General features: G+C 41.6%; 2 protein-coding genes across 2 annotated transcripts; both read left to right on the top strand.

The window, feature by feature from the left end:
- Positions 1 to 9,933: 9,933 nt before the first annotated feature.
- LOC136716159 (serine/threonine-protein kinase N2-like) lies at positions 9,934 to 11,625 on the top strand. Its single transcript, XM_066693655.1, has one exon. It carries the CDS (start codon positions 9,957 to 9,959, stop codon positions 11,043 to 11,045), a length of 1,089 nt encoding a protein of 362 aa, XP_066549752.1. The 5' UTR covers positions 9,934 to 9,956; the 3' UTR covers positions 11,046 to 11,625.
- Positions 11,626 to 17,437: 5,812 nt separating this feature from the next.
- On the top strand, positions 17,438 to 19,601 carry LOC136715779 (serine/threonine-protein kinase N2-like). The gene has a single exon (XM_066693159.1). The coding sequence runs from the start codon at positions 17,461 to 17,463 to the stop codon at positions 18,547 to 18,549; it is 1,089 nt and encodes a 362-aa protein (XP_066549256.1). The 5' UTR covers positions 17,438 to 17,460; the 3' UTR covers positions 18,550 to 19,601.
- Positions 19,602 to 20,350: the final 749 nt, after the last annotated feature.

Below are 20,350 nucleotides of genomic sequence, written 5' to 3'. Positions count from 1 at the left end.
TCTACTTCTCCAAGCCTTTGGACGACTTAGGCGCCTCATATTTTCAGATCGTGATTGTATCTGTTTAAGCAGTGAATCGTAACCAGTGCCGACAATCTCGCCTTCTATGATGTCCCGTAAAGATTGTTTGTATTTTGACACCGTCTTTCTTGCAATTTCCGCTGCATTTTTTTTGCTGGGTCTTTCACACAAGGTCAACATCTCTGCAACTATAATTTTTGGAGCTGGTCTTAACCCCTTCTCTAAAGTGTTAAGAAGATGATTTGGTAACTTCTGCCACGGCATTTCAAATGCTGAAGCCCAGTTTACATCGAATAACGGACATGCTAAAGGTAGTGTTGCCGATGGTGTTCTCAATGGACTTGGGGTTGAAGGACTTGTTGAAGCACAACTTTCAGCAAGGTTTTCATCTAGACAGACACAAAACAAATAACATTTACGCCTTCAATTTAGAACAAAAACTTCCCACTGCATAGCATCATAAAGAAACGTATGTGGGTCATCTTTCTTGAATATTAGGCCTAAAAGTTAACAACTTTAAAGCTAATCAGGTTGCTTAGTCTTGCATTGTAAACATGCAAATAAAAGTGTAGTTTTAATTACAAAAAGTTCCCAATCCCAGTTCTGGAGAACCAAATCCAACTGGTTTTCTAGGTCTCCCAAATTTAAGAAGGACTTTGACAGAGTGGAATTAAAACCTGATCATATGGCCCTCCAATTATTTTTACTGAGGCGTTATTCTACTATAGCAAAGTTGTCTTTAAATTCACATTACAGCTACTTTTTAAAAGTGTTAAAATGTATGTATATAACTAACATTTGTTATGAAAGATATGAGCCAATATCATTTTTACAAAATTCTTAAAACATACAGAAAGAAATGCAACAGACAAACTTACTTGTTAGTTTCCATGAGCTGATGAGTTTTCTTGGTTGAATAGGTTTCAGAACTGATAGAAGATCATCTTCCTGTATCAAACCTAGGTCTTCTGTTTTCCACGCCAAGTCTTTTAATTGTCTCAATAAGTGAGCTTAAAATATCCGTTTCTATGTTTGACGAAATGTAACGGATCAATGACACTATTGGATCACTGTAATCCATACCTGTTCATAACAAATTAAAAAAAACAAATGATTAAAGGTGATACTGAAATATCCAAAAAACACAAAACAATTGTTTTGTTTAGAACAATTCACTTTTGTCAAACTTAAACCTTTCGCATAATGCTGTGCTTCAAAGCAATCACCCGGGAGTTTTCAAATGTGTCCGCTGGTAGAGGGCAAAAGTGCAGAAGATCATTGACATTCATGCACCGCATTACTTCACTTTGCCCTTTCACAGCAAACAAGTGGAAATGTGGAAGGTACTCTGAAAGAAATACCTTCACAACCTGAAAGAGAGAGCTGTTCTCTTTAACCTTAGCAAACACAATTTCTCCAAACTCAACAGTGTCATCAAAGTCTGTCACTACAAACAATGTTCCTTTAAACTGAACTTGCTTGACCAATTTCGGTAAATCCAAACTGTCTTACAGCAGCAAGCACAGCATCACTGTACACAACACTGCTAAATGGAGTTCCTTCCTTAACTTGTAACTGCAGGAAAAAATGAGCCAGAGGAAGAGTAAGCTTGTAATAACTGATGCCTATCAGCAAGTGTTTTGCACACATTGTTCAAATTCAGACTGTCTGTTTGCTGTCAAATCTCAATGTCCACAGTCTGATCCATGGGCCAAACTCAAGTATTAGCCGTGGGTAATGTCGAAGGTATTGATGTTTGGGTCTTAACTTCATATCAGGAAACAGTTCTTTTCTCCTTTCAAGATATTCCTGAATGATTTCATTTAAGTAGGCAACTTCTGATGCTGATATTGCTTGAGCACATATCAATTCCACAACGTCTTTAAGTTGCAACAACAGCTGCCATACATGGTCCTCAAAATCAGAGATTTTGTCACCTATAAGAACTGGCAAAAGTTTGAACAAACACCAGTTCTGCACTGCCTGACCACCAAGCTTACCACCTTTGGGATCAACTTCAGAAGGCTTTGTATCGCAGTCATATCCAAGATATTTCAATTGAACAATGCGTCGATCGATCAGTGAATAAGGAAACCGTTTCTTGATTTACAAAGCAGTGTCAAAGGAAACAATTCCCACAAAAAGGTCGTGACCTAAACATGGGGGCAATCCAGGCTGACAGACCTTAAAGCAGGGTGTCAAAGATACGGCCCGCCAGCAGGTTTCATCGGGCCGAGATGATTTGGGTAAAAAAAAACGTTTGCATACAGTTATAATGAACTGTGTGCAATAAGCAAAGGAAGAGGTTTCTATGATATGATGCATTCATTAGCACTACAAGCGCCGGTTGCAGACCGCGGTAAAGGCAGCTTGGCGTTTCATACTAGTTTGATTTTCGACTCGCTCTCTCCGACATGAATGAAAATGGCTGTATCTCCCCACCCACAACAGCTAGCGCCTTCAGACCAACTCTCACATGAAGAAGACAAATTGTGAATTCTATCAAGCCTATGTTTTACATCAGAATAATTCGTGAAAATCAATAACATCACATTATGCAACCAAATATGTATCTCCCAAACCACAGCATACAGGGTTAAAATATTCCATTATTTTAAAAAGACCAAGTGTGAATTGTTTCAAGTCTCTGATTTACCTGAGCTTATTATTTTTTAAATGGAATTACACATTACAATAATTGAATACGAATACTAAACCATCAACATGTCCTATATACACTCACCTAAAGGATTATTAGGAACACCATACTAATACTGTGTTTGACCTCCTTTCGCCTTCAGAACTGCCTTAATTCTACGTGGCATTGATTCAACAAGGTGCTGAAAGCATTCTTTAGAAATGTTGGCCCATATTGATAGGATAGCATCTTGCAGTTGATGGAGATTCATGGGATGCACATCCAGGGCACGAAGCTCCCGTTCCACCACATCCCAAAGATGCTCTATTGGGTTGAGATCTGGTGACTGTGGGGGCCAGTTTAGTACAGTGAACTCATTGTCATGTTCAAGAAACCAATTTGAAATGATTGGACCTTTGTGACATGGTGCATTATCCTGCTGGAAGTAGCCATCAGAGGATGGGTACATGGTGGTCATAAAGGGATGGACATGGTCAGAAACAATGCTCAGGTAGGCCGTGGCATTTAAACGATGCCCAATTGGCACTAAGGGGCCTAAAGTGTGCCAAGAAAACATCCCCCACACCATTACACCACCACCACCAGCCTGCACAGTGGTAACAAGGCATGATGGATCCATGTTCTCATTCTGTTTACGCCAAATTCTGACTCTACCATCTGAATGTCTCAACAGAAATCGAGACTCATCAGACCAGGCAACATTTTTCCAGTCTTCAACTGTCCAATTTTGGTGAGCTTGTGCAAATTGTAGCCTCTTTTTCCTATTTGTAGTGGAGATGAGTGGTACCCGGTGGGGTCTTCTGCTGTTGTAGCCCATCCGCCTCAAGGTTGTACGTGTTGTGGCTTCACAAATGCTTTGCTGCATACCTCGGTTGTAACGAGTGGTTATTTCAGTCAAAGTTGCTCTTCTATCAGCTTGAATCAGTCGGCCCATTCTCCTCTGACCTCTAGCATCAACAAGGCATTTTCGCCCACAGGACTGCCGCATACTGGATGTTTTTCCCTTTTCACACCATTCTTTGTAAACCCTAGAAATGGTTGTGCGTGAAAATCCCAGTAACTGAGCAGATTGTGAAATACTCAGACCGGCCCGTCTGGCACCAACAACCATGCCACGCTCAAAATTGCTTAAATCACCTTTCTTTCCCATTCAGACATTCAGTTTGGAGTTCAGGAGATTGTGTTGACCAGGACCACACCCCTAAATGCATTGAAGCAACTGCCATGTGATTGGTTGGTTAGATAATTGCATTAATGAGAAATTGAACAGGTGTTCCTAATAATCCTTTAGGTGAGTGTATATATACATTAAAAAAAAGCAGAGACCAGCAGATACTAATGCAAAGTATTTATAGCTGAGGCAGATTCCATAACATAAAGACCGTCACCGTTTACTAGGATAAGGATATAACCTCCTCCCCATCAGTGTCTGTGTCTCTTTGCCGTTTGGTTGCGGTTGTTCTGCTTTTTCCCTTTCTTGCCTGAAAAAAGCATATTCTATCAATCTATCTTTCTGATAATTTAATTCTAATGAAATCAATGTTTATTGACTACTTCGTGTACAATAATGATCAATTGAATACACATATGCAAGTTATTCTTATTATTCCGTCTCTTGGTCGCGGTTGTGCTTATTGCCGTGCATGTGTGAAAAATAAAGGCTTATTCTGTCGTATTCTGGTACTTTTATATGTTTATTTTGTCAAATGTACGTTGATTATTTAAATACACAAGCACAATTATTGTATTATGTACTTGTAGACAACCTATACACTCTTGGGTAAGTGTTAATAACGCACAGACAGCGCAGGCGCACACATGACGCTCATGTGCACATACATGACTGCGCACAGAAACAGGAATCGTCAGCAAACCGTCAAACACATGCCTGCAGTGGCCATTCCGTCTAGAAATGACGGACGATTCCCTGCCGTTTACCTTTGGCATAAGCAGCGCAGACTGTCAGGGTGAAAACGTGCCTGTTTTTGTCGCAAACCCTGCATGCTGCGCAATGCGGGCCTTGTTTTAAGCGCAGCGCATATTCAACGTCACGGAGCCGCTCTCTGTAAAACGGCAGCGTGTCGGCGGCTCACACTCGACCAACCGGCTCCAACCGGCGGACTGATGTCACATTGAGTTATGATGACACTGATTAGCACATTTCAAAGACATATATTCACAAACCGCCAGCACTTTCACGACCTTGAAAACAACCCCGAAACTGTGTGGATGAAGGTAAAACTAGTAGACAAATGACTTCACAGCCTTTTCAATATTGACTTAAAACACCCAAGTGTTTCTTCCTAATTGCAAAATGTAGTATTTTCAGCTCACTCACCGATATAGGATTCAGCCTTTGATGTTTAAATACGTTTTCTGTATTCTCCTACTTTTAAAAGAAATCTTAGTTATTCATGGTGACTTTTTTCTCTCCACACAAAACGTACACTAAAGAAACAGCATCTTTCCATTCCCTTGCAAAGCCTTGGCGCCAGACTGAGCATCATCTGATTGGCCAAAAAACCCGCCAAACACTGAGTATCAATACAATTATATATACATTTGGAGATGGTTTAAATATGATTTTTATTCAGATATTACATGCAAAATTCGAAATAAAATGCAAATTATATTACAAAAACATTTATTTCGGTTTTCCAGGTTCCCGCGTTCATCTGAGCTAACTTTTTTTCTCCGCCTATTATGATTTAAAATGATTAAACTTTTAAAAATATGAATGTTAAAGTACTGTAAATTAAATGGGACAATTCCCAGCAGGCACTGGACGTCATTTCCACGTTGTTTCGTGGTTGAAATGTAGTGGCGACGTGGATCAACAAGAATAAAACCGCTATTCAACGGGGATTTGGCAGCGATTCATCAACGAAGAAATAGACGTTGTGACAAAACAATCAAACAGCCAGATGACAAACACAATATCCTCTCAAACACATGCATTTCCACAGACGGTACTTTTATCATGGGTGTATTTGAGTGGCATGGTAAAAAATGCGCACAATTCCCCTTAATACATAAAACATATATATGTAAGTGTATATATATATATATATATATATATATATATATATATATATGTCTGTGTGTGTGTGTGTGTATATATATATATATATATATATGTGTGTGTGTATATACATATATATGTTTGTGTGTGTGTATATATATATATATATATATATATATATATATATATATATGTGTGTGTGTATATATATGTGTGTGTGTATGTATGTGTGTGTACATGTATATGTGTGTGTACATATATATATATATGTGTGTGTATGTATAAGAGTGATGGCATTTTTTAAATCTGTTTTTTAGGTGGTTTAAGATACACCCTTAGAAGTAATGTGTAGAAATTCTACACAAAACATGTGTTAATAGTACTAGTATGACACATTTTGTGTTATTTTCTACACAATATGTGCAGTGTACTGTCTTTCTTCTAACACATGACAATAAAGTAATTTCAGCCAAAAAAAACGATGTTTGGAGTTTTCATTGTATGTTCATCCTGTGTTTTTTTCCTGTTCTGTTTTTGTATAGTTCACACCAAGAAAGTGTAATTTAGTTGTTTTATTTTCTTCTCACCCCAGATTAATCATGTTATCTGTCATCTCTCTCTCTTTCTGTGGTTGTTTGCCTTTGCTGATTAAATTGATATTGAAGGAATGTTGACAATTCAACATTGATTCCATTTGCAAATCCAACCAATTTTCAATGTATATTCAATGTTGAAATATGACGTTGAAACAACGTTGTTTCTAATGTATTTTGCCTGCTGGGTTAACAATTGTTAATGTTCCAATTTAATTGACAGTAGTTTAACACTTATCTCTTTAAAAGTTCAATCATTTAACTTCATTATTTCATTTCCTCAATTGCTTTAGCAAAATATCCGCTTTATAACATTACACAAATACCAATCCAGAACACAGTGCAACAATGATTTTTCTAACTAAAAGACATGTATTTACAGCAGAGTCGGCAGAATTTACAGAGAAGTGCAGCGACTCTCACTGTCCCTTCAAGTTGAACTTTGAACTCTTGCAGCAGCTTCCCCAGATGTTGACCATCATGGAGTTTGACAGTGAAAGAAGCTGTTCACATTATTACTGCATTATTTTGGAAAAAATACTAATCTGTGTGAAAATATGTATTAAGTTTTTATGCAGATTCTCTTCATCATTTTGAAAGCAGTTTCTCTTTTGTTGAAGATGTAAGATCACTGTTAGTATATGACCAGGTCACAGCTATGCAGGCTTGTGATACAGTTATCAAGCTACGCTTTGCCAGAGGTGGGTTTCTGTCTGGTATTACAGGGGAATTACATTGTTTTTTGTTGTTGCATATGTCTCTGTGTTGCCATAACTGTTTAAGTTAAACCATTTAATACATTTTTTTTAATATTCACAATCAATTGTGTTGTCAGGATGGACTTTAAGTATACCTACTCAAAATGTACCTCAAATCATAATATTAAGCTGTTTTGGCAAAAGTATAAAAGCAATTTATTTGTGGAACAAAAGAGGCCAAGTGAAGCCATTTTAACACACCATCAGATTGAACTGCAATGTACATTAATAATAATAATAATAATAATAATAATAATAATAAAAATAATAATAATAATAATAATAATAGTGGGCCTAAACAGCCTTGACAACACAGAGAAGCATGCAACACAATACAGATCATTCAGTGGCACTTTATGAGAGCGTACAGTTTCACAGAAGGTGATGAGCATTACTAATTAGAACTACAAAATGAAGACTTGCTGAATGTTAATAACATAGTCCAGATTGGAGCTAATCCCACCACCCGTGTGTGTGCTCGAATTTGAGTTAAATGTGTTGATTCTTGTATCAGACAGGCAATTCAGCTGTAACATCAGGTTTAAGGACACATAAACTGTAACACATACATTGTAAACTGTTTTATGGTCTACAGCTGTATACACATAATATTTCAACATTAGATTTTAAAATAATTTCTCCACTTTAATTGTATGCTTAATAAACCTTCAAATTGTAACACTTGTGTTACAGTTCTTAACCGTTTATTTACAGTGGTTTAACATTCAAGTAAAAAAAACAGTTTTCAACATTCATTATCATCGTTTATGGAAAGTCTGTAATATATTTTTAAAGTTGTGAACACTGATTATATGGTAGTTTGTCATTAAAGAATGAAACACATATTTCAACCTTCATTATTACAGTTAATTCACATTGAAAACTACAGACGTGTCCAGTGTAGCCTGTCTGTTCAGATACAGTGTCTGAGCGGCAGGATGCTCAGGCGCAATTGAGCGCACAGTTTGCACATTTGTGTCCACGTTGTCACAGCGCTGCCAGGCCGCTGCTTTGTCACCGACCATCCTGCAACCTTGCACAGCATCCTATACAGCCCACAGCACGAAAAGCATCTCAAACACAAGATCTGGACACACAGAAAAGTGTTCCTCCAACTCCACACGTAAATAAGAAACATGTCTTCCTCATGTGAAGGAGATGGGGGTTTAAATGACATGCTCTTTAGCATGTAGCAACAGCAAATGCACAGCCACACAATGTGCTCGCAGTCTGAGCCTTCAGCCCATGACTCAGTTCAGATTGAGAAAAGGGTATTATGTGTAGGCACATTTTCCCAACACACAGATGGGTATACCAGCTAACCTGTACCAGGCTGGCTCAGATAAAATCATCCTTCCCAGCATATTTCCATCAAGCCAGAGACAATTTGTGGCCAGGCCGGCACACTTTGGTTTGGATTAGCTGTGTGAAAAGGTTATTGCTGTCTTTTTTCCAGGGCACTTTAGTAGTATATTCTACACAATATTGTTTAAAAATGCTGTCAGTGAGCTATTTGAATGCAAACGTGTATTGTCCTCCACTTTTGTAGATCTCCACATCGATAATTGTGTGTGTGGACCCAAGTATCTCCAATCAATACCATCTCAGTACATGAATTGATTGTAGTACATGATTGATTTTGATATTCACTTATTCAGAAAATCCCATTGCGCATGCGTTTGGACCTCTCTCTGCTTTTGTTTCAAATGCTAAACAATGAGACACAGATTTAGTTTGCAAGTCTCCCAACTGCTATATGTTTGCATTACCTATATCATTGTATATCGGATTGCAAAACACACAGCGGGTGTCGTCTCATTGCTTTCTTGGAAACACGCTGCGGTTCACTTCATATGGTTTCATGCCTAATTCGGATTAGTCCCTACGCGTCGCGCTCAGTTTCACAGCGCATTGACAGCTGATGAGCGCAGCGCTGTCACTGCAGTCAGACACTGTGTTCACACTGCAGACTCGACCAATACAGTCACTGAAGACAAGTGTGCGCTGCTTCACTAGCACTCACTCGCCTCTGCGTTTCTCTGTGCACATGTGAGCGACATCACCAGTGCATGTGCGCACATATGGCTGATAGACGTGGCAGAGAGTGAAATGAATACAGTCCAGTCGTCTGAGCTATACTGTCGGTGCCGGTATTTTATTTTGCGTGGCTTGAGATGCGTCACTCATGACGCGTTTCTCCGCCCAGGGCCGCTGCGCTCATATTGACAGACAGGCCGCATCGAACACTTTCAAACACGGGTGCAAGTTTACACCGGCCCAGCAGCGTCACATATTAGTTGAGGCGGCCCTGGGCCAGATGCGTCCTTTCCCCGAGACAGCGGAGGAGATCCGCGAGCGAACTGTGCCCCACACGTCACCATGGCGACGTGAACGCTATGACGTCACACTGGGTCCCGATACATAAATAGCGCTGCTTGAGCCGAAGCATTCAGATCGTGAGCTCACCTGACAGAGTTGACGACCCACGACACGCCTTAGCGACCCGCCTGTTCTTGGACCATCTAGCAGAGAAAATGTTTTTTCCGGGGAGAATCCTGCCGCTAGTTTTTCCAGCAGCGCTGGTGCTTATGGGCTGGTATTGGTATAAGTCGCGCAAGAACAAGCCCGACGCCAGTACCGACACGGAGGAATGTGCTGGAGAGGAGCTGCAAAAAACACACAGCCCAGCGGCCTCCTCCAGCGAAGGCAGCCACGCCCTTGAGAAAAGCTGCCCCCTTGTGATTGGCCCTGTGAGCAGGACGACACAGGAGGATGCAGAGGAGAATTCAGACTCCCTGAATGACCCTATTGATCTGGAGGAGGAGTTTGAATATCTGGAAGAGAATGAACGTCTGGAGGTCGAGTTTGAACGTCTGCAGAAGGAGGAGAATGAACGCCTGGAGATGCAGGAGTTTGAGCAGCTGGAGAAGGAGATTGAAGACCTGGAGGAGTTTGAAGATCTGGAGAAGCTTCTCGAACTCCCACAGCCAGATCTGACGGGGCAATTTCATTGTTGTCTGGAGGATTTCAAATGTGTCACTGTTCTAGGGCGCGGCGCATTTGGAAAGGTGCTGCTTGCGGAGTCGAGAAGAACCACCCAAAGATTTGCCCTCAAGGCCATTCAAAAAAGAGGGGTTGTTGACAGTCAAGATGTTGCAAGCCTCATGTGTGAGAGGAGCGTCTTGCAGACTGTGAGCAGCGTGCACCACCCTTTCTTGGTGAACTTCTACGGCTCCTTCCAGACTGAGGAGCACTTGGTCTTCATCATGGAGTACGTCGCAGGGGGAGACCTCACGCTGGACGGAGAAGCGATCACAGAGCCCCGGGCTGTATTCAGTGCTGCTTGTGTGGTGCTGGGGGTGGATTTCCTGCACAGGCACAATATCGCACACAGGGATCTGAAGCTGCCCAACCTGCTGATGGACAGACGAGGCTTCGTGAAGATTGCGGACTTCGGTCTGTGCAAGGAAAATATGGGTGCAGGTGACCGGACAAGTTCGTTCTGCGGGACTCCTGACTTCCTCGCTCCAGAAGTCCTGTCGGAGGAGTCCTACACCCGTGCAGTTGATTGGTGGGCACTGGGGGTCCTGCTCTTTGAGATGATGGTGGGCGAGTGTCCTTTTACCGGAGCCAATGAGCGGGATCTGTACGAGAGTATCGTGAATGATCCAGTGCCATTCCCCCAGCACCTGTCAAACGAAGCAGTCTCCGTCATGACTAGGCTGATGAGCAAGAATCCTGCTTGGCGGCTCGGGGCCGGAGAGCGAGGCGCCCAAGAAGTGATGCAGCACGCCTTCTTCAGGAGCGTGGACTGGCCTGGGCTGGAGGCACAGAGGGTAACGCCTCCATTTGTGCCCAACGTCAGAGAGCACAAGGATGTGGGCGATGAATTAACATCCGAAGCCCCAGTCCTCAGTCTTGGCTCCAGGGTCCTCAGCCCGGAGGAGCAGGACTTGTTCCAGGAGTTTGACTTCGTCGCGGACTGGTATTAAATGCCACTGGAGAGATGCCAACACTGGAACAAAGAATGACGACGCCACCCCAGGCAGCCCCATCCCGACTCCAGGACACCGCCTTCTCAGAGGGACCTCGTCTCCACCAGCACTGGCAGAAGTTTTTGGCTGTGGAGGAGAGCAGCAATAAGAAAACACATGTGGACCATCAAACGATTAGAGAAAGAAATCAAACAAGATAATTGACTGTAAAAAATTGGAAGTTGACTAAAGTTAAGGCAACCAGCTGCACAGTATAGTCAGCTTTTGGGCACAATGTTGAACAAACTAGAATTAATGATTGCTTTCATCGAGATTCCTTGCCCAGCAAATGCTATGAGTAAATTCATTTGTAAGTTGAATTAACATGAGATTAAACATTGCAAGGACTTAAAGGTTTATATTAGGAGGACTTGAATTCCTGGGTTGTCTTAAGACAATTTTTTAAACATTGCATTGATTTTAAGTATGTGTGAATAGAACTTGTACAAACAAGCTGAGTTTACTTAGAAAGGCTGTGCAGCTGGTTGCCTTAATATTGTGAGCTGATGCAATTTTGTTATCTTCTCACTTCATTGCATTAAGGACAGAAGACTTTCTTGCTCACTTCCAATAAAATGTTGATTTAAACAAAAAACATTTCATGCACTTGAGTGTCATTCAAACATTGGTGGCTTAACAGCCACAAAATCCTATTCAAAAGAGAATACTGTAGCCTGTGCTTTAACCCTTACATGCATGAATTACAAGACATCCGTCTTCCCCCTTCCTTGAAATGACTGATCTAACAGTGGACAGGTCAAAACAGCTTTTCCAATGCATTCTTCTCAATCATGTTATGTTAGATGAGTGATTACTTCAAGAAGGGGAAGAAAGGATGTGAAAGGGTGTTTTCTAAGATAATTAGAACAGGACTTGAAAAGTGAACACTTGTAAACATTTGGTTTGGGCATCAACGTGGCTCTAAATAACATTTCTGAAAGTAAAATACCTATTTTCTAAAAATAGAAAAATGTACTGAAAGGATATAGGGTACAGGCTGAACATCCTATTCCATATATGCATGACAACACCTGTATTGTAGAAAGTCCACTACAGTGCTTTCTTTCTTTCATACCCAGAAAAAAATGTGATGTTTGTCACACCATACTTTAAATTAAACACGCTGCTTGCACATCCAAGAGGTTCTGTATATCCTATTTACAACCCAAAATAAGTAGAAATGTTCCCTGGTACACATAAAACAAACCAAAACTTGGTCAAACCCAACATGATGTTTGTCAGACCTTATTTAAACTGAAATATTTGGTTTGCACATCCAAGTGATTCTGTACAGCCTACATATTTATTTTTTGCTTGCAACAAAAGCTGTACTGCATAATATCCACTACAGTGCTCAGAGTTCTTGATATGAAGAAAACTCGATTAACTCAAACTTTGTCAATCTCATGGATGATGTTGATCACACCTCACTTGATTATATAATTGATGAGATATCTAGACTTCTGTGGGTGGAGGTTATCCTCACAGCAAGAGCTTGGTTGTGAGAGACTGCACCCTAGCAGAGCACTGAGAGCCAAGGTCCTTCAAGACCAAAAATCACCTCAAAAGCATATTTCAGTTATTTTGGGAAATCAATGTTCAGAGTGTAGAGAAGGCCAAACAGCAGAGCAAATGGAGTAGGCAAATCACTGACATCTTAAAATACAACAGCTTCTTCTAACACAACGGCGACACTCTGGACTGTTGTAAATGAGTTGGAGGGCTACATCATCCTCGATGGCTGTGAGGATGCCAATGTTGATGCCTTTGGTGCAGCTCTCCTTGGGCTCAGTGTCCTGGATACAACAGAGAGTTGAATTTGTGGAATAAGTGAATATCAAAATCAATCATGTACTACAATCAATTCATGTACTGAGATGGTATTGATTGGAGATACTTGGGTCCACACACACAATTATCGATGTGGAGATCTACAAAAGTGGAGGACAATACACGTTTGCATTCAAATAGCTCACTGACAGCATTTTTAAACAATATTGTGTAGAATATACTGCTAAAGTGCCCTGGAAAAAAGACAGCAATAACCTTTTCACACAGCTAATCCAAACCAAAGTGTGCCAGCCTGGCCACAAATTGTCTCTGGCTTGATGGAAATATGCTGGGAAGGATGATTTTATCTGAGCCAGCCTGGTACAGGTTAGCTGGTATACCCATCTGTGTGTTGGGAAAATGTGCCTACACATAATACCCGTTCCTCATTCAGTGCCCATGCTCTTAAATGCTTTCCAATATGTCCAACAAACTGTCTCTCATTAAAAGCATTTTAAACTTGCATAGCCCACAATACAAATGTTGAGTTTTCTTGACTTACTGCCCTTGCATGTAATCGTGTAAAATACTGTTTTATTTGGTGTAGTATTTTACATTTCATGAATGAAAACAATTCAATTTTTTAATACTTATGATTAAAATCTTTAAAAATCAATTCTTAAAATCACTTAAACTTTTTAAAATCTGTGATTTTAACAAAAAACAAAACAATTAACTTCAAAATAAACGTGCCCAAAACAACAAAACAAACGTGATTAAAGCAAAAACTGCTCACCAACATAAAAGTCAAATACATTGAAAATAACTGAAAATGCATTGGACAAAATAAAGAAACAATCAAAAAGGTAAAAAAATAAAAAACAAACAAAAAAGGTCCAATGCATTTAAAATTAAATCCAAAACGGTCAATGTATTTGACAAAAGAATATAACAAAACTAAACCAAAAAAACCCTAAACAATTAGTGGTTTAAAAGCAACTAAATCTTTAAAAACAATTAAGATTCCTTTTTAAAATCGTTTTAAAAACAATCATCCATAAAATATTTAAAAGATCTTGGACTCGGGCTCCAGCAGGGGGAACTGACCGTCCCCGGAGGTGGGTCCCATCACGGGATCCTGAGCTCCCCCAGATCTTGTATGTGCCAGTTCTTATAGGCTTCCTCCTTGCCCCTCTGATGGACCTCCAGATTGACATAGTCCCTTACGAACACCATGCCCCTCCGCGCGATGACAATCGGGTCCAGCTCCTGCTTGTTGAATAGACAGATGTTCCGTCCCTCCCACAGTGCCTGCTTCACTGCGCAGACGACACGCCACCAGCACCTCAGGGTAGATGATGATAATCCCCTGGCCGGACCGTACAGGATCTGCTGGGCGGTCGCCCGCGCAAGAACAGCAAACCTGTGGAGGAACGGAGAAAACAGGAGCCAGACCCTGTAATCGTGTAAGGTGAGATTTTAAAGAACCTGAAGTCCTGAAGGAGCAGATGCAATCTGGCAGGGGTCATTTATTTTCTATTGTCCATGGTATTCTGTAGCACCTCTTGATTAGGCTTTTAAAATTTGCACAGGTTGCACTGCATTTTGGGATGGCGCTTGGAGGTCCTGTAAAAAATGAAGTTACATTTACACTCATGTCATTTCTTCATAACAAGTCACAAAGAGAAAAGTAAGCAATATACATATTTTACATATGCAAAATACAATATACATATACATACATATTTATACATATATACATATTTTCACATGCAAAAGACAATTTCTATCACACAGCTTTAATACTCAAGTTATGAGTATTCAGTTACTTTAACAAAAACTTTGAGCCGTCAATAAATAAGGAATAAAAGGATATGCTCATATATTGCTTTTGTTGACCCGTTATAAAGCTTAGTATTTGTGTATGAATAAACAATGGGCATGGGTTATTCCACCAAATATTGATATCTGAATCTCAGTTAAAACATTAGTATTGTGTTATTTTAAAATGAATATGAACTTTTTTCTTTTCTCTGCATTATTCAAGGTCTGACAACACTTCATCTTTCTTGTTATTTTGACCAGTTGTCATTCTCTGCAAAGAAAAGTTCATAAATTACAATATTGATATTTGGAATTTGGGAGAAATGTTGTCAGTAGTTTATAGAATCAAAAAAATGTTCATTTTACCCAAACACATACCTAGAAATAGTAAAACCAGAGAAAATAATAATTTTGCAGACGTCTCTTATTTTTTTCCAGAGCTGTATATTTGTAGTTGGAAGGATAGGGAACCTACAGCTAACACATGTTTTAGATTTGGATGAATTCTCAGAGATTTAACTTTAATTGTATGCTTAATAAACCTTCAAATTGTAACACTTGTGTTACAGTCCTTAACCGTTTATTTACAGTGGTTTAACATTCAAGTAAAAAAAACAGTTTTCAACATTCATTATCATCGTTTATGGAAAGTCTGTAATATATTTTTAAAGTTGTGAACACTGATTATATGGTAGTTTGTCATTAAAGAATGAAACACATATTTCAACCTTCATTATTACAGTTAATTCACATTGAAAACTACAGACGTGTCCAGTGTAGCCTGTCTGTTCAGATACAGTGTCTGAGCGGCAGGATGCTCAGGCGCAATTGAGCGCACAGTTTGCACATTTGTGTCCACGTTGTCACAGCGCTGCCAGGCCGCTGCTTTGTCACCGACCATCCTGCAACCTTGCACAGCATCCTATACAGCCCACAGCACGAAAAGCATCTCAAACACAAGATCTGGACACACAGAAAAGTGTTCCTCCAACTCCACACGTAAATAAGAAACATGTCTTCCTCATGTGAAGGAGATGGGGGTTTAAATGACATGCTCTTTAGCATGTAGCAACAGCAAATGCACAGCCACACAATGTGCTCGCAGTCTGAGCCTTCAGCCCATGACTCAGTTCAGATTGAGAAAAGGGTATTATGTGTAGGCACATTTTCCCAACACACAGATGGGTATACCAGCTAACCTGTACCAGGCTGGCTCAGATAAAATCATCCTTCCCAGCATATTTCCATCAAGCCAGAGACAATTTGTGGCCAGGCCGGCACACTTTGGTTTGGATTAGCTGTGTGAAAAGGTTATTGCTGTCTTTTTTCCAGGGCACTTTAGTAGTATATTCTACACAATATTGTTTAAAAATGCTGTCAGTGAGCTATTTGAATGCAAACGTGTATTGTCCTCCACTTTTGTAGATCTCCACATCGATAATTGTGTGTGTGGACCCAAGTATCTCCAATCAATACCATCTCAGTACATGAATTGATTGTAGTACATGATTGATTTTGATATTCACTTATTCAGAAAATCCCATTGCGCATGCGTTTGGACCTCTCTCTGCTTTTGTTTCAAATGCTAAACAATGAGACACAGATTTAGTTTGCAAGTCTCCCAACTGCTATATGTTTGCATTACCTATATCATTGTATATCGGATTGCAAAACACACAGCGGGTGTCGTCTCATTGCTTTCTTGGAAACACGCTGCGGTTCACTTCATATGGTTTCATGCCTAATTCGGATTAGTCCCTACGCGTCGCGCTCAGTTTCACAGCGCATTGACAGCTGATGAGCGCAGCGCTGTCACTGCAGTCAGACACTGTGTTCACACTGCAGACTCGACCAATACAGTCACTGAAGACAAGTGTGCGCTGCTTCACTAGCACTCACTCGCCTCTGCGTTTCTCTGTGCACATGTGAGCGACATCACCAGTGCATGTGCGCACATATGGCTGATAGACGTGGCAGAGAGTGAAATGAATACAGTCCAGTCGTCTGAGCTATACTGTCGGTGCCGGTATTTTATTTTGCGTGGCTTGAGATGCGTCACTCATGACGCGTTTCTCCGCCCAGGGCCGCTGCGCTCATATTGACAGACAGGCCGCATCGAACACTTTCAAACACGGGTGCAAGTTTACACCGGCCCAGCAGCGTCACATATTAGTTGAGGCGGCCCTGGGCCAGATGCGTCCTTTCCCCGAGACAGCGGAGGAGATCCGCGAGCGAACTGTGCCCCACACGTCACCATGGCGACGTGAACGCTATGACGTCACACTGGGTCCCGATACATAAATAGCGCTGCTTGAGCCGAAGCATTCAGATCGTGAGCTCACCTGACAGAGTTGACGACCCACGACACGCCTTAGCGACCCGCCTGTTCTTGGACCATCTACCAGAGAAAATGTTTTTTCCGGGGAGAATCCTGCCGCTAGTTTTTCCAGCAGCGCTGGTGCTTATGGGCTGGTATTGGTATAAGTCGCGCAAGAACAAGCCCGACGCCAGTACCGACACGGAGGAATGTGCTGGAGAGGAGCTGCAAAAAACACACAGCCCAGCGGCCTCCTCCAGCGAAGGCAGCCACGCCCTTGAGAAAAGCTGCCCCCTTGTGATTGGCCCTGTGAGCAGGACGACACAGGAGGATGCAGAGGAGAATTCAGACTCCCTGAATGACCCTATTGATCTGGAGGAGGAGTTTGAATATCTGGAAGAGAATGAACGTCTGGAGGTCGAGTTTGAACGTCTGCAGAAGGAGGAGAATGAACGCCTGGAGATGCAGGAGTTTGAGCAGCTGGAGAAGGAGATTGAAGACCTGGAGGAGTTTGAAGATCTGGAGAAGCTTCTCGAACTCCCACAGCCAGATCTGACGGGGCAATTTCATTGTTGTCTGGAGGATTTCAAATGTGTCACTGTTCTAGGGCGCGGCGCATTTGGAAAGGTGCTGCTTGCGGAGTCGAGAAGAACCACCCAAAGATTTGCCCTCAAGGCCATTCAAAAAAGAGGGGTTGTTGACAGTCAAGATGTTGCAAGCCTCATGTGTGAGAGGAGCGTCTTGCAGACTGTGAGCAGCGTGCACCACCCTTTCTTGGTGAACTTCTACGGCTCCTTCCAGACTGAGGAGCACTTGGTCTTCATCATGGAGTACGTCGCAGGGGGAGACCTCACGCTGGACGGAGAAGCGATCTCAGAGCCCCGGGCTGTATTCAGTGCTGCTTGTGTGGTGCTGGGGGTGGATTTCCTGCACAGGCACAATATCGCACACAGGGATCTGAAGCTGCCCAACCTGCTGATGGACAGACGAGGCTTCGTGAAGATTGCGGACTTCGGTCTGTGCAAGGAAAATATGGGTGCAGGTGACCGGACAAGTTCGTTCTGCGGGACTCCTGACTTCCTCGCTCCAGAAGTCCTGTCGGAGGAGTCCTACACCCGTGCAGTTGATTGGTGGGCACTGGGGGTCCTGCTCTTTGAGATGATGGTGGGCGAGTGTCCTTTTACCGGAGCCAATGAGCGGGATCTGTACGAGAGTATCGTGAATGATCCAGTGCCATTCCCCCAGCACCTGTCAAACGAAGCAGTCTCCGTCATGACTAGGCTGATGAGCAAGAATCCTGCTTGGCGGCTCGGGGCCGGAGAGCGAGGCACCCAAGAAGTGATGCAGCACGCCTTCTTCAGGAGCGTGGACTGGCCTGGGCTGGAGGCACAGAGGGTAACGCCTCCATTTGTGCCCAACGTCAGAGAGCACAAGGATGTGGGTGATGATTTAACATCCGAAGCCCCAGTCCTCAGTCTTGGCTCCAGGGTCCTCAGCCCGGAGGAGCAGGACTTGTTCCAGGAGTTTGACTTCGTCGCGGACTGGTATTAAATGCCACTGGAGAGATGCCAACACTGGAACAAAGAATGACGACGCCACCCCAGGCAGCCCCATCCCGACTCCAGGACACCGCCTTCTCAGAGGGACCTCGTCTCCACCAGCACTGGAAGAAGTTTTTGGCTGTGGAGGAGAGCAGCAATAAGAAAACACATGTGGACCATCAAACGATTAGAGAAAGAAATCAAACAAGAAAATTGACTGTAAAAAATTGGAAGTTGACTAAAGTTAAGGCAACCAGCTGCACAGTATAGTCAGCTTTTGGGCACAATGTTGAACAAACTAGAATTAATGATTGCTTTCATCGAGATTCCTTGCCCAGCAAATGCTATGAGTAAATTCATTTGTAAGTTGAATTAACATGAGATTAAACATTGCAAGGACTTAAAGGTTTATATTAGGAGGACTTGAATTCCTGGGTTGTCATAAGACAATTTTTTAAACATTGCATTGATTTTAAGTATGTGTGAATAGAACTTGTACAAACAAGCTGAGTTTACTTAGAAAGGCTGTGCAGCTGGTTGCCTTAATATTGTGAGCTGATGCAATTTTGTTATCTTCTCACTTCATTGCATTAAGGACAGAAGACTTTCTTGCTCACTTCCAATAAAATGTTGATTTAAACAACAAACATTTCATGCACTTGAGTGTCATTCAAACATTGGTGGCTTAACAGCCACAAAATCCTATTCAAAAGAGAATACTGTAGCCTGTGCTTTAACCCTTACATGCATGAATTACAAGACATCCGTCTTCCCCCTTCCTTGAAATGACTGATCTAACAGTGGACAGGTCAAAACAGCTTTTCCAATGCATTCTTCTCAATCATGTTATGTTAGATGAGTGATTACTTCAAGAAGGGGAAGAAAGGATGTGAAAGGGTGTTTTCTAAGATAATTAGAACAGGACTTGAAAAGTGAACACTTGTAAACATTTGGTTTGGGCATCAACGTGGCTCTAAATAACATTTCTGAAAGTAAAATACCTATTTTCTAAAAATAGAAAAATGTACTGAAAGGATATAGGGTACAGGCTGAACATCCTATTCCATATATGCATGACAACACCTGTATTGTAGAAAGTCCACTACAGTGCTTTCTTTCTTTCATACCCAGAAAAAAATGTGATGTTTGTCACACCATACTTTAAATTAAACACGCTGCTTGCACATCCAAGAGGTTCTGTATATCCTATTTACAACCCAAAATAAGTAGAAATGTTCCCTGGTACACATAAAACAAACCAAAACTTGGTCAAACCCAACATGATGTTTGTCAGACCTTATTTAAACTGAAATATTTGGTTTGCACATCCAAGTGATTCTGTACAGCCTACATATTTATTTTTTGCTTGCAACAAAAGCTGTACTGCATAATATCCACTACAGTGCTCAGAGTTCTTGATATGAAGAAAACTCGATTAACTCAAACTTTGTCAATCTCATGGATGATGTTGATCACACCTCACTTGATTATATAATTGATGAGATATCTAGACTTCTGTGGGTGGAGGTTATCCTCACAGCAAGAGCTTGGTTGTGAGAGACTGCACCCTAGCAGAGCACTGAGAGCCAAGGTCCTTCAAGACCAAAAATCACCTCAAAAGCATATTTCAGTTATTTTGGGAAATCAATGTTCAGAGTGTAGAGAAGGCCAAACAGCAGAGCAAATGGAGTAGGCAAATCACTGACATCTTAAAATACAACAGCTTCTTCTAACACAACGGCGACACTCTGGACTGTTGTAAATGAGTTGGAGGGCTACATCATCCTCGATGGCTGTGAGGATGCCAATGT

Source organism: Amia ocellicauda, chromosome 20 (assembly GCF_036373705.1).
Source record: "Amia ocellicauda isolate fAmiCal2 chromosome 20, fAmiCal2.hap1, whole genome shotgun sequence".
Lineage (NCBI taxonomy): Eukaryota > Metazoa > Chordata > Actinopteri > Amiiformes > Amiidae > Amia > Amia ocellicauda.
This window is presented reverse-complemented; position numbering and strand designations above follow the sequence as displayed.

Excerpts from the sequence above, each read along its gene's own strand:
- LOC136715779 (XM_066693159.1), top strand. The coding sequence starts at position 17,461 with ATGCAGGAGTTTGAGCAGCTGGAGAAGGAGATTGAAGACCTGGAGGAG.
- LOC136716159 (XM_066693655.1), top strand. The coding sequence starts at position 9,957 with ATGCAGGAGTTTGAGCAGCTGGAGAAGGAGATTGAAGACCTGGAGGAG.